The sequence below is a fragment of the Psammomys obesus genome, unplaced genomic scaffold (genome assembly GCF_907164565.1).
Source record: "Psammomys obesus unplaced genomic scaffold, mPsaObe1.curated_primary_1811, whole genome shotgun sequence".
Classification (NCBI taxonomy): Eukaryota; Metazoa; Chordata; class Mammalia; order Rodentia; family Muridae; genus Psammomys; species Psammomys obesus.
In genome coordinates this window covers 1,390,056-1,401,569 of record NW_026594240.1, presented here as the reverse complement: position 1 = coordinate 1,401,569, position 11,514 = coordinate 1,390,056, and the positions used below count along the sequence as shown (strand labels likewise).

Sequence of the window (11,514 nt, the reverse complement as noted above, 5' to 3'; positions counted from 1 at the left end):
AAAGAAAGAAAGAAAGAAAGAAAGAAAGAAAGAAAGAAAGAAAGAAAAGAAAGAAAGAAAAGAAAAGAAAAAAAATGAAATCTCCATTTTTTTCTGTCCAAAGGAAATCTCACCTTGGCGAAGAGTCGGTCTCCATCATTGTCCAGAATCAGGATGGCCTTAACAGTGTACAGGGAGGGCTCCTGAAGAAACATGAACACATCTTCAGTTCTGAAAGCTCCACTTGTAGCAAGCCTAATCCCTTCCTTCCCTGGTCCCACGGAGCTGCAAAGAGCCACACAGGGGTTTGTGTGTGTCCCATACTGCAGCATGGGTCTAATACCCCGCCACCAGGGAAAGAAAGGCCCAGGAAAAGTCTCAGAATCACAGGCCTTTACCATGCTCTTATTTCAAGGTCCTAAGGCTGAGTCATTTCCCAAATCACCCATTCTCCCTAGCCTCCTCGACACACAGACACACACAGACACACAGACACACACACACACACACACACAGAGGCATGGAATGTGGCCACACTAATGAACGGGCACTACTTATTTGAAAGAGGGTTGAATGCCCTTGGAAGTCACTGCAGTCCCAAAGCAGAGGCTTAAAGCAAGTCACTCTAAGCCTTCCACACAGAAAGCAGGAGTTCATGAGTATAAACACACACAGGTGCACAGGTGCACGCATACACACTCACCAGCTGAGGCAGACATCATCTAAAAACCCACATATGAAATCCTTCCTTGATATATATAAACCATTACCACTTAATTTGCTAAGATACAAAAATATAAAAAATAAAAAATAAAAAAAGATCCACCTGAATCTTAAGTGTAGTAAACAAAAAAATAGGAGATGTCCAGGGTCTGGGAGGTAGCTGAAATAACAGGAGGGGAGTTTTCTTTCACTATCAAGAATGACACCAAGGGCTCGGAGGTGTGGTTCAGAGCTACAATGCATGTCTGGTATGCAGGAAGCCCTGGGTTTAATCCTCAGCCCCTCCTCCTGCCAAACAGAACAGAGTTGCTGATGTTGACTCTTATGAAGCCATCCCAGCTCAGCTTTAGTAATGGTTACACTTAACACCTTTCTTCAGTTGCAAACAGGTGACTTAGAAAAACTACCTAGCCTGGTGTTCTCTCTATCCTCACAACTTTCTGAAGGGAAAAGGAAGGTGAGAGTTATTGTCATTCACTTTATTTGAGGTCTCACCAATACCACTTTCTAATACTTCTTGTGCCAAGGCAGTACTATCTGCTCTGCTCTCCTCGCCTTAGGAAACTCACCCATCTTTAAAACATGTGTTTAACAAAGTCATGAGGCAGAAGAAAGAATCACTACAAAGAATCCAGAAATTGCATCCTAACAGAGGTAAACTGAGGCTTCAGGAGAGATGGGGGCTCCATATGGAGAAGCAACCCTAGCTCAAGAGAAGTGGAGATTAGCCCAGGCTTCTTTTCTTTCAACTTTTATTTATTTGTTTGTTTGTTAACTTATTTGAGATAGGGTCTCCTGACAAGTAGCCCAGGCTGGCCCACAACACCCACCTGCCCCTGCCTCCAGAGTGCCAGCAGTTACTTATTATTACTATTTTGTGTATGGGTGTTTTGTCTACATGTTTGCTTGTGCACCCTTTGCATGGCTGGTGCCCTTGGAGGTCAGAAGAGGGTGTCAGATTACCCTAAAACTGGGATTACAGATGCCATGTGGGTGCTAGGAATAGAACCTGGGTCCTCTAGAAGGGAAGCCAGTGGTTTTTGTTGGTGGTAGTGATGGATTTTTTTATTTTTGTTTGTTTGAGACAGAGTCCCTTGGCTGTCCTGGAACTCACTTTGTAAACCAGGCTATTCTTGAACTCACAGATATCCGCCTGCCTCTGCCTCCCCAGTGCTGTGATTAAAGCTATACACCACCGTACCCAGCTTAAAAGTCAGTGTTTTGTTTCTCTGTGTAGCCCTGGCTGTCCTGAAACTCGCTATGCAGACCAGAATGGCCTCAAACTCAAGAGATCCACCTGACTCTGCCCTAACTGTTGGGATTGAAAGTGTGTGTCACCATGCCAGGCAGAAGCCAGGACCCTTAGCTGCTGGCCTATTTCTCCAGCTCACTAACCCAGTCTTTTGAAAATGCGTTAAGACCCAGCATCCCCCCCCCCCCCACACACACACACAGGGTTTGTTTCTCTGTGTAGTTTTGGCTGTCCTAGATTATCTTTGTAGACCAGGCTGGCCCCAAACTCATAGCAATCTGCCTGCTTTTGCTTCCCAGAATACTGGAATTACAGGCTTGTGTCACAGTGCCTGGCTCTGACTTGATTTTTTTTTTTTTTTAAGATTTTATTTATTTGAAGTACATGAGTGCTCTGTCTGCATGTACACCAGCACACCAGTAGAGGACATCAGATCACATTAAAGATGGCTGTGAGCCACCATGTGGTTGCTGGAAATTGAACTCAGGACCTCTGGAAGAGCAGCAGTGCTCTTAACTGCTGAGCCATCTCTCCAGCACTCTGACTTGAATTTTTAAGGATGGTAATTTTTGATGAGGCCCTGTCTCAAAAAGCAAAAAGACACAAACCAAAACATTCATTAATTTTTGTGTTTTCTTCATTACTTCATCTCAATTATCCAGAGAAATGCCTGGCACATTCTAAACTCTCAATATTTGTTCAAAATAGAGAATAAAGTTTAAAAAGAACCCTCTTGACATGATGTAGTATAGCTGGATTTTGCATCTAAGCAGACTTTGTAGTGAGACTGATGTTTGGGAATGGTCACCCTCTCTTCTGACACTGTGAAAACTGCCCACCCTAGTCACACTGCTCTCTGGAGTAAAGGACAGGGGCATCTCCTCTGCAGCTGGGGCCTGTGCTGTCTGCAGAGGGAAGTCTTCTCAATATAGTCTAAAAGCCACAAACAGAAGTTGTTCTCTTAACAACTTGCACCACACAGAAAGATCACGCCTCAAAGCAGGCTCTGTTCTATAGTACCAAAATAGAGCCTGCGAAAGGAATGGTGTCCTTAGTGGACAAAGTTCTAATGGAAGGAAATGGCCACCCACACTCACAGCAACCATAGAGGGCTAGTTGCCCACAAGTTGAAACTCAACCTTACTCTGGCACTGATGACTGTTCTTACAGCCAGAGTCTGGCATTCTTGGAAGAAATGAGAGAGCACATCCCCAATCCAGTGCAAGCCAAAATCCCTAATGGCCACCTGCCAAGTGGAAGAGCCAATGTTCTTGTGGCCAACACTGTCTAAGCATCTAAATGGCTATGCTAACGACGAAAAAACATAGACCAGGTTTCTGCTCCTGGTTCTTTTCACTGATGTCCTAGAAGATATGATCAAAGAGATCTCAAAACAGAAACTCTGAGTCTTCCTGGGCAAGACAAAAGACAGGTTAAAGGACAAAAGAGAAAAGAGCTTTCAGGCACCGAAGTTCTGGAAGAAGAGGAAAGGCATAACAAAAAGTCTGACCATTTCAAACGTGAGAAGATCCACAACAAGGAAAGCTGAGATCTTCAGCAGGAAACTGACTGTCACCTGAAGGCATCACTCTGCTGCAGTAGTCAGCCCTCCTAACTGTAGCTGGTCACCTATGGCCTTTCCCTTTCAGGAGTGGGGAAGACTGAGTATTTCCTTAATGTCACAAAACCGGCCAGTTTAAAGGCTCCAGAAGCCATTACTGATAACGTAATTTCACTCCAAGTTTTGCAAAGGGCACGTTTATAAATAACTCCCAGGTACAAAGAAATAAGCTTCCTGGACAATGGATGAGGCTTTGACCTTGCAATATATTAAATACTGACTCTTAAAAAAGACCTACAATCTTCGGACTATATTCAAAGGATTGAAAAGATCTATTCTTCCCTCTCACTCCCCAAATGGGCAGCTGCTAGAAAGCTTTCGAGACAAAGTTCTGTGATGCACTGACTTTCAGAGCCACAGCCTGAGTGTATAACAGAACTTCACCTCAAATGCTAATAGTGCCTGGAAATGATGGGATAGGCAGACTGACTCGTAGAAGGAATGGCAGAGATAGATTTTCATGCCTGTTTTTATTATCAAGAAAACTAGAAAGCTGTCCTCAGGACAGCTGAAATGTCATCTAACAAGCAACTAGGCTTCAAATGATTCTCTGATCTCAATCAGGGACTCCTGAAGTCTGATGAAAACATGCCTGGGAGCCCCAATGCACATACTAGGAAGGGCGACTGGAGAAGAGTCCTTCTCAGTGCTGCCCTCTGTGGGCCTCTGCCTGACTTGAAGCTTCCTCAGGGTTACAGCCCAAGCAAAAGGTGCTACAAAGGCAGTAGTCTGAGGCCTAAGCTATTTGGGCAGAATGCTTGCCTAAGGTTTAAGACCTTATGTTTAATCATAAATCAAAACAAAAAAACAAACCCCACCAAACTTTGTGTGTATTTTGTATTTTAAGTAAAACTAATAAAAATAGGTTCGGAGAAGAAAACATGGAAAGCTGACAGTAGTTGAACACGCCTGTAACCCTCGTATGCAGGTGGTGGGAGCAGGAGGATCAGAAACTCAAGGTCACCCTCAGCAACCTGTTAAATTCTAGGACAGGCTGGAACAAATGACCTCATCTCAAAACAAGCACAAACAACAAAACTACGGAATTAAGTCTATTGACAAAATATATGGAACAGTAAGGGAATACTTGGTTAAGACTGGAGTGTGATACCAAAAAGCTCGAAGGAACAATGTATAGGGCAGACAGACAGGATTTCAGAGCCACAACTATCTGTTTCACTTAGTCACAAGACCAAAAGGCCTAAGAATCTGAAGAGAATCTCAGAGTTAAGAGCATTTGCTGCTCTTGCAGAGGACTCAGGTTCAGATCCCAGCTCCCAGTTCCAGGGGCCTCTGACACCCTCTTCTGGCCTCTGAAGATACTGCATGTGCATGGTGCCCATATATGCACAAAGCCAAAACACCTGTACACAGAAAATAAAACTAAAAACAAAACATAAAAGTAAAAACAATCAATCTGGTTGTGATTCCTGGAAAGTAATGAGTTTCCTACTTATTCCTACTTATGATCCAATGAATAACAAAAGGGCTTGGCTTAGTAATGGATCTGACCAATTAAAAACTGTAACAAGATGCTCTTCTTTCAATCCCACTTACAAAGCTAGAGAGTTAGAACTAAGAGAGCCCTTCATAGCACACACATTTATAATCCTAGAACTTAGAAGGCTGAGCAGAATCATGAGTTAGAGGCCATTCTGGACTACACCGTGAGCTCCAGAACCTAGGATAGTCTCAAAGCAAAACAAAATTAGGAGAAATTCCTAGCTAGCACTCTCAGCTCCACATGGCAAGTACTCTGTGACCTTGCCCAGTGCTAACATTTTTAAAATCAGAAGCTGTGCTGAGATGTAGCGCTCTAATAGAGGCCTGTATACCTCAGAAAAAAAGAAAATTTAGCTAAAAGTTTTTTTAAAACAATTTATTTAATTTTATTTTATGTGCATTAGTGTGTGCATTAGATCCCTTGGAACTGGGGTTACAGACAGTTGTGAGCTGCCATGTGGGTGCTGGGAATTGAACCTGGGTCCTTTGGAAGAGCAGACAGTTCTCTTAACCACTGAGCCATCTCTCCAGCCCCTAGCTAAAAGATTTGACAAGGACAAGCACTTAGATTTGGAAAACACAGCTCAGGGGCTGTGGGTATAATTCAGTCGTGGAGTCTGTGCTTTAGCACTGTGTCACATTCCTCATCACCAAAAATCAACTCATAAAATCACAGGGCTGAAGAGGTGCATCAGCAGTTAAGCGTGCTCACTGCTCTTCCAGGGTGGAGCTTGGTTCCCGGCACCAACCCACACCAGGTAGCTCACAACTGTGTGTAACTCCAACTCCAGGGGATCTGACACCCTCTTTTGGCCTCCACAGACACACACATGTGGCATTCATACACACAGAGAGACATATGAAAAACCAAAACAAAATAAAAAATGCAAAGCTCAGAAAATATGACTCATGAGTCAAGCACGGTGGTACAAACCTTTTAATCTACGCACTCAGCAGGTGGAAGAAGGCAGATCTCTGTAAATTCAGAGCCACTACGGTCTAAATAAAGAGTTCCAGGCGAGCCAGGTGTGATGCAGATGCCTCTAATCCCAGCACTCTGGGAGGCAGAGGCAGGTGGATCTCTTTGAGTCTGAGGCCATCCTGGTCTATAGAGTAGGTTTTGGGACAGGCAGGGCTAGGCAAAAGACCCTGTCTAAACAAACAAACAAACAAACAAATACCAACTAGGTGGACAGCTGCTGGGGAATGGGACCAAACTGCCAGTTAGAGGAGCTGAAGTCTCTGAATTCTGGGTAAGCTATTAATTAACTCAAATTTTCTTCTCCCTTTCTCTGAACTCAACTTCCTTATAGAAGTTGAATGGCTGGCCATAGCTCACCTAGGGTAGTGCCTTTTAAAAAATTAGAGCAGACCCTTGTGATAAGCTGATAAAAATCTCTGGACTTTGTTCCCAGCAAACAAACAACAAGAACACATCATACAGTTATGAGGCTAGATTTATAATTCAATGATTTTTTTCCTCTGAAGATAAGATTATGTGAAGAGCCTGGCTTGGTGGCAGACTGATGATCTCTGTGAGGCTGAGGGAAGCCTGGTCTACATAGTGAGATCCAGGCCAGCCACAGCTACCTAAGGAGACCCTGTTCAAAAAAGCCAAATATTCTTTTGAATGTGAAGAGGAAAAATTAAAGAAATGAGTGATGTCCTGCCTTCAGCTAGTTAATATCATCAGTAAAAATATGTGGCCTTTAGAAGTTATTATGACTGAGAATCTCACACAGCCAGCAGGGGGAGTAACGGTCTGCACCATCCTGGCTAGCTTTGGCAAATAGACAACCAAGCCTCCTTTGGGAATGCAGAGTCCCGGGGTGTTTTTTGTTGTTGTTGTTCTGTTTTGTTTTTCTTTTCTTTTCTTTTCTTTCTTTCTTTTATCTATCTATCTATCTATCTATCTATCTATCTATCTATCTATCTGTTTTTCGAGGCAGGGTTTCTCTGTGTAGCCTTGGCTCTCCTGTAGACCAGGCTGGCCTTGAATTCACAGCGATCCACATGCCTCTGCTTCCCCAAGTGCTGGGATTAAAGGCCTGGACTACTGCTCAGCTCCCTGATATTTTCTGAAGCTCAGGACACCTAGCTGCTGGAGAACTTCCTTCCCAGAGGTCACACAGTTCGTAACTCTTCAACCATTACCAAGATAAAGGCTTCACAGAAATGCGTGGCCAGCACTGCTGAGAACCAGATGAACAGAGATTAAATCAGATGCTCTCTTCAACCAGGCCTGTGGGCTACACAGAACATCCTGCCACCTGAATTTGGTAATTCAGAAGCTCACACTTAAATACTATTCAGCAAAGAAAAAAAGTCAAAAGGGGCTAGAGACATCTTTTGTTCTTTCTTTCCATTGTACTATATACCTAGGTCTTGTGCATTTTGTTTTGAGACAGGGTCTCAGTTATATAGCCCAAATATAGCCTCGGATCTTCAGTCCTCCAACTAAGCCTCCCCAGTATTAGCATAATGGGTCTGTGCCCAGACCTAGCTGAACATCAAAATTTAAGAGATCCTAGGCTGGCCATATAAATTTCAGATACTTGAAAGTTTAATTTTTTAATGTGAATATTGCTTCTTTTTCAAGACAGAATTTTACTACAGCTTTCCGCCTGACCTCAAACTCTTAGAGTTGGGCCAGGAGTCCCTCTGCCTCAACTTCCCAAGTGCAGGAATTACAAACATGTACCATCAGCTTAGATCCATTTCTGGTGCATCCTTGACCATGATTATCCTGTTGCCCTCTTCTGTCTGTTCCTGACAAAAAGAATTAAAGATGGGCTAGAGAGATGGCTCAGTGTTTAAAAGCACTGGCTGCTCTTCCAGAGTACCCGGGTTCAATTCCCAGCAACCACACGGTGGCCCACAACCATCTGTAATTCGATACAATGCCCTGTTCTTCTGGTGTGCATGATGATATGATGATAGCATACTCATCATATACCTAAAACAAATAAATCTTTTTTAAAACAAAAGAGTTAAAGATTAAAGACTAAATGGGCATCCTCTGTGTTCTTCAGTCGAACTACACAACAGAGAAGATGGAAGACAGGTTTGGTGGCACAAACCCACAATTCCTGCGCAGGAAGACTATACAAGAGGTTCATAAATTGAGGATAGACCTGGACTATGTAATCACGCCCCTCCCCACACACACATACAGAAAGGAGTTGGGGGACAGTTGGTTGACAGGGCTTATTCAGAATAATTTGGTATAAATAGAGTTGTGTATACTGATTGTGGGAAAAAATAAAAAGCCAGTAAGAGACAGATTCCCTTTCTTTGATTTTTTTTGGGGGTAAGGGTCAGGGTCTTCACTGGCTTCAAGTTGCTTTGTAGCTGAGGATGACCTTGAAATTCTGATCTTCCTGTTTCCTTCTGCTGAATACTGAGATTACAGGTGTGTATCACCATGCCTAATTTATGGGGTGTAAGGTAAGCATTACTACCAACGGAGCTACATCCAATTACCAAGATAGGCTTTCGTCTGCAGCACATTACACAAAAGATTTCCTGAAGACACAAAGGTGACAGAGGCTAGGCAATGTAAAGACAAAAGAAATCTAAGTCTGCTGTGAGAGAAAACCACTCAGGTTTGGCAGGCCCTTGCCAACACTGGCTTCTCACAGTGTCTGTGGATCTAGCCTCCCAGGGCATGGTCATCAGCTGCACGCTCCCTAGTATTCCAACAGTGGTGGCTGCACAGGCACTGATGATGCCTAGTCCAGCTTTACTGCCCCTCCAGCTCCTCCCTCTTTCCTCTAGTTTTGCTGTCAATACCTAGGCAAGCCATGCCAGTGGAATAAGAAACAGCAGCAAGGACCCAGATGAGAAAAGGGCCAAGCCTGCCTTGAGGCTCCTTCACATAGTGGGCAACTACACTCACAATCCACCTCCCAGGGAACACCTGGCTTCTCCAGGGTCTGGTTTTCTTTATTAGAGGCCTCCTCCTCCCCTTTCTGACCATGTGATGGCTCCCCTGGACTTTTGATAGAATTTGTACCTTGCCAGGGACCAACCCTTTCCCACCACTGTGAAAGAGAGGGAAAATATATAAATAAATACGTCGGAAATCTATAACGAGGTCTTCTTAGAGGGCAAGACATGGGGAGAGTTAGAAGCAGCGTCAATTACTCTTTTGGGGTTTTAGTTCAAGCCAAGGTCTGCTTCCAGCAATCAACCATTAAAACAAGCCGGCCAGAGTAACAGCACAGTTTATTCTGATCATTTAATTTGAAGTGTCAATAAATTAAACTTCAATCAATTAAACTAGGTGTGCAATAACCCAGATGGACACCCCGACACCAACATAATCACAATAAAATTTTTTATGGCTGCCAGGGACCTCACCGGGGGCAGCGCTGGCACCGCTCAAGCCCTGGCTGAGAAATATATCTCTGCAGCACAGGAACGAGTAGATTGCTTCTCCTAACGAAATGGAGGGGCTAAGCACCACCAAGGACGCAGCTGGGAGAGGGGCACAAGGGACTGCCAGGAAGGAGATGGGAGTGCTTTGGGGGCTTAATGTAATTGATACCTTTACCCAAAGCAGGAGGAGGGGGCATTTAGGCCAAGTACTTCCACTGTTACTGCCAAAGGAATTTAACAAAAGCCCCATTAAGATGATTCAGGAAGCAAAGGCCACCGAGACAGCGCCAACCTTTGAGTCACTGATGTGCTCCGCAGCTCCCTCCTCTAGACACGTGTGCATCCTGCTGCACTTTAGATGGCCTGATATTTGAATGAGATGTGGAAATCAGGATTTTGTCAGTTTTAGGATAAAATATTACAGGGAGGCAATGGATAGAATTGAGGTCTAATCTGTAAAACACCAGAAAAGCACTCAGAAATTAAAACCTAGAAATAGGGGGGAGAAACTATGTCCAAAGGTTTTAAGGATCTGAACTGCTATAGTAATTCAGCTTTGAGGGTGAAAAAAGCAAAGGCCAAAGGAGAGTGTAAGTTATTAACTTTAAGACTCCAGATTATGCATGGAGAATGGCAACCTGTAGATGGCTCTCACCAACAACTGAAAGGACAGCCAGCAGAGTAAGCAGCAGAGGAGGCTGAGGCCAGAGCCAGGCTGGGAATGGAGAGACAAAGGACTGGAGGAAGGTTTGATAAAGCTGACTGTGAGCTCAGGCTGCACTGTTTCTTCAGTATTTTATAACTGTTCTGCCTGCATGTCTGTGCATCACCTGCACGCCTGGGGCCCAAGGGCAGAAGATGGTGTCGGATCCCGTGAAGCTGGGGCTACAGATGGTGGTGAGCCACCATACGGTGCTGAGAATTAAAGCTGGCCCAGGTTCTCTGCAAGAAAGCAAGTGTTCTTAACGATTGAGATATCTTTCCCCCAAGGCTGGATCACTTAATTCAAGAAGGATCCACTGTGAAGTACCTCAATGATGGAATCTATTGTTACCTAAAAATGCCCAGAATGGGGCAAATTTTAATCCATTTTTTGGCCCCCTATATCTTCTCTTCCCTCTTCTCCATGCTGTACAGTAGTGTACCTTGTGGAGGTGAGGCCAGAACATGTTCTGATCAGGCTTTCTCAGAGGCCTGGCCAAGCCAGCAAACAGAGGGGCACGGAAAGGAAGCCTGAGGCAGCGTAGGACCATGCCTCTCTAAGGGCAGACTCTTCAGTGCTGTCCAGGCACTGTACACTCACCAGCTAGTGGACTCCTTGGATTTTTGTTTGTTGCTTTCTTTTTTGGCAAGATCTTGCCATGGAGCTCAGGCTAGCTTCAAACTCCTAATTCTCCTGCCTCTTGCAGAGGACCTGAGTTCAGTTTCTAGAACCCACATCAAGCAGCAACTGCCTGTGACTCCAGTTCCAGAGAATCCTCTTCTGACCTCTGTGGGTACCCACCCACACATACACATAAAACAAAAATAAGAATAAGTTAAAAAAAAAATTTAAAGAGCCTTCCTCAAAACAGCACAGGATATGGCTTATGGTGGTTCACCTATAATCTCTTCTTTTTAGAAGATAGAGGCAGAAGGGTCACGAGTTCAAGGCCAAATCTGGCTTTGAGACCCTGTCTCAAAAATAATATTAATAGCCTAGGTGTGGTTGTGTATACCTTGATTCCCAGGACTTGGGAGGTACAGGCAAGTAGATCTCTAAGAGTCAAGACCAGCCTGGTCCGCACAGTGATCTCCAGGACAGCCAGGAATATGTAGAGAAACCCTATCTCAAAAAGGTAAATAAAAATAGTAATGATGATAATGACATAAGTGGGCACAGTAACAAACACCTTTAATCCTAGTACCAGAAGCAAAAGGCAGGAGAATCTTTGTGAGCTTAAAACCAGCCTAATCTACACAGCAAGATCTAAGCTAGGGAGGGCTACATAGTAGGATCCTATCTCCAAAATAATAATAATAATAATAATAATAATAATAATAATAATAATAATAA

The 11,514-nt window shown here is 43.9% G+C and overlaps 1 protein-coding gene across 2 annotated transcripts in view; it reads right to left on the bottom strand.

The window, feature by feature from the left end:
• Positions 1-11,514, bottom strand: part of Copz1 (COPI coat complex subunit zeta 1) — a 24,340-nt gene that overhangs the window by 9,723 nt on the left and 3,103 nt on the right. For both annotated transcript variants that reach the window (XM_055618320.1, XM_055618319.1), the window contains exon 2: positions 114-182. In XM_055618320.1, coding sequence (XP_055474295.1) covers positions 114-182 — 69 coding nt within the window. The remainder of the gene's footprint in view (positions 1-113; positions 183-11,514) is intronic.